This window comes from Colletotrichum abscissum (genome assembly GCF_030869225.1).
Source record: "Colletotrichum abscissum strain IMI 504890 chromosome Unknown Scaffold_301.1, whole genome shotgun sequence".
NCBI classification, from domain to species: Eukaryota; Fungi; Ascomycota; class Sordariomycetes; order Glomerellales; family Glomerellaceae; genus Colletotrichum; species Colletotrichum abscissum.
This window is the reverse complement of record NW_026850212.1, coordinates 1-2,256: the sequence shown is the minus strand read 5'-3', so window position 1 is coordinate 2,256 and position 2,256 is coordinate 1. Positions and strand designations below refer to the sequence as shown.

General features: G+C 59.3%; 2 protein-coding genes across 2 annotated transcripts; both read right to left on the bottom strand.

Moving 5' to 3' along the window:
- Window positions 1-119: 119 nt before the first annotated feature.
- On the bottom strand, window positions 120-726 carry CABS01_17067 (uncharacterized protein; the record flags this gene model as incomplete). The annotated part of the gene is made up of 2 exons (XM_060550394.1): window positions 120-225; window positions 350-726. The coding sequence occupies 2 exons, from the start codon at window positions 724-726 to the stop codon at window positions 120-122; spliced, it is 483 nt and encodes a 160-aa protein (XP_060397706.1).
- A 1,107-nt stretch (window positions 727-1,833) lies between these two features.
- CABS01_17066 (uncharacterized protein) lies at window positions 1,834-2,007 on the bottom strand (the record flags this gene model as incomplete). The annotated part of the gene is made up of 1 exon (XM_060550393.1): window positions 1,834-2,007. A coding segment is annotated over one exon (174 nt), but the record flags the coding sequence as incomplete, so codon positions are not given.
- Between the last annotated feature and the right edge of the window lie 249 nt (window positions 2,008-2,256).

The window sequence follows — 2,256 nt, the reverse complement described above, 5'->3', positions numbered from 1 at the left end:
CAGTATCCAATGCGTGCCGAGCCAAGAAAGGGCCGCGGCCGATGTACGGGGGCGGAGACAACGGCAGATCGGGGTGGAGGAGGCACTCGCTCGTCGGAACTTCGACGAGAGCGCCACGGTCACCAGAAGTACTCCAGCCTACCATACGCGTCTGTCAGCTTGGTCCTGCGGCTTCGATCGTGTTTCCTACCGTCGATCCCGTCGTCCATGAACTCGTGGCCGGACCTGCACGCGCGTTAGTGATGCGACGTCGTGATCTGGACTGTCGAGTGGCTGCCTTGTACCCGGCTTACCTGGAAGCAAACAGAGCGATGCTATGACGTGTACGACGCCCTGACAAGTGACCAACCAGCCGAAGAACGAATGAGCCCACAGCCACTGCTCCCGACACTGCCTGATGGTTCTCGGGAGGATACCGTTGCCCGGGATGACAAGCAAACAGAGCGGCAGCATGTTCATGAAGCACAGCCGACCAGCTTGGGACGCCATGGACCGCGCCGATATGGCTTCATCGCTCCAAGGAATCACGGTCACGAGCACATTCTCGGCCGCGATGAAGAAGGCGATGCTACATCGTAGCGCTCTCGGCGGGTTGAATCCGTTGATATCTGTGGCGTCTCTCAACAGAAGAGTTTCGATGCGCCGACTGATGCATCGTAGCTTCGAGCTACCGAGGCGTTGCACTAGACGCCTGTCGAGGACAATTGCTTCTTCCAAGAAATGCATGAAGGCGTACGAACGGGACGCGAATAACCATACAACAACGTCGAAAAGTAGCACCAAAGAGTACACTGCTTCAGTTTCCATATGGTCCGGGTCAAAAGCCAGCCGAACGAGCCCCTTAAATACCGAGTGCCGTTCTGGAAGCGGTGCAAAGCGGCCACTGCATTGGCGGATATGCCGACGACTACGCCGGAGTATCGGCGACATGACCAAGGTATCGAGCGATGAGGTGGCCTGTTTTCAGTTTGAGTCATATGCTGCACGACGTGTAGTCAACCCACGATCAACGTAATCCCCTCGGATCCAATGATCGTCTGCGTACGTCTCCACGTACTAGCTAGGAATGACCCGAGACCAGGACAGAAATACTGTCATGCAGCAAGGTAGACCTCTCATCGAATGGCGTCACTCACTTGACGTTGACGCAATATGAGACTGCCTCACTTGAGGCAAGATACACGGGTGGACGGCATGTCCTGACGAAAGGCGCCTTCAGTCGTCGTGCTGGTCGTATGGAAAGACGACCGGCCGAGTGAAGGGGCCAGACGAGACGCGCGATACATCGGCAGACCTAGGTCCTGCTGGATGCACAGGCTGACCCGTCATGGTGTCACTCATACAGACGACCCGACCGATACTACCCGAACGCTGGACAGAGACGATGCGGGACGAGATCGTGACGGGGTGGTGCTAGAAGTTTGGTCATACCAGCCTTCTAAGCAACCCATCGTAGAGAGATCTTGGTAATCCGACGGCGTCGATAGCAGTAAACGGTCGCTATAGAGCGTAGGCGGTTCGAAAAGTCTGGGTATGAAGGCGAAGACATCATAGACCGATCAGTCTGACCGCGCTGGTCCTCAAACGCACATCTGCTTTCCCTCCCGCGTTTCAACACGCCGCACACTTGGACTACCTATCTTCGCGATACGCCATCCGCTCGGGTCATCTAAGGAGAGAGCAGCTTGCGAGCTGTGGGCCGAGGGCATTTTGGCATAGAACAAACGACTCATAGCACGAGACAGAGAGGTGAGGTTACGCATCGCGCACGGTCGTAACAACGCCGAGGACCTATTGTATCTTGGACGGCAGCCAAACCTCCCGGCGCGGGCTACTTCTCGTCCTTGACATCGCGCCGACCACCGGGAACACCCGGCAACACAGACACCAATAGCAGGCTTCTGCGCCCCGCCGGCGGCCGGCGACCGGGGAGCTGGCCGTCGAGCTCGGCGTCCACCGCGTCGTGCGTCCGTACCTCGGCAGGACGGCGGCCCTCCGAGTCGGCATAGCTGCTTAGGAGCGAAGGCGATTCGTCGTGGCCACGACTGCTTCCTCCTCTGCCCGACAGAGTGTCCGTGCCGTCCCCGAGTGAGTCTTCGTCGTTCCATGCTCGTGCGGACCGATGCCACGTCCCGCCCGCCCGGGGGACGCCGGAGACGGTTCACGCCCCGCGTCGGGACGGGACGGAGAGGAGCATCAGCGCCAGCCTCGCCGGTTCGTGTCTGCCCCCCCGACCCCAAGGCCTCGCGCGTGCGC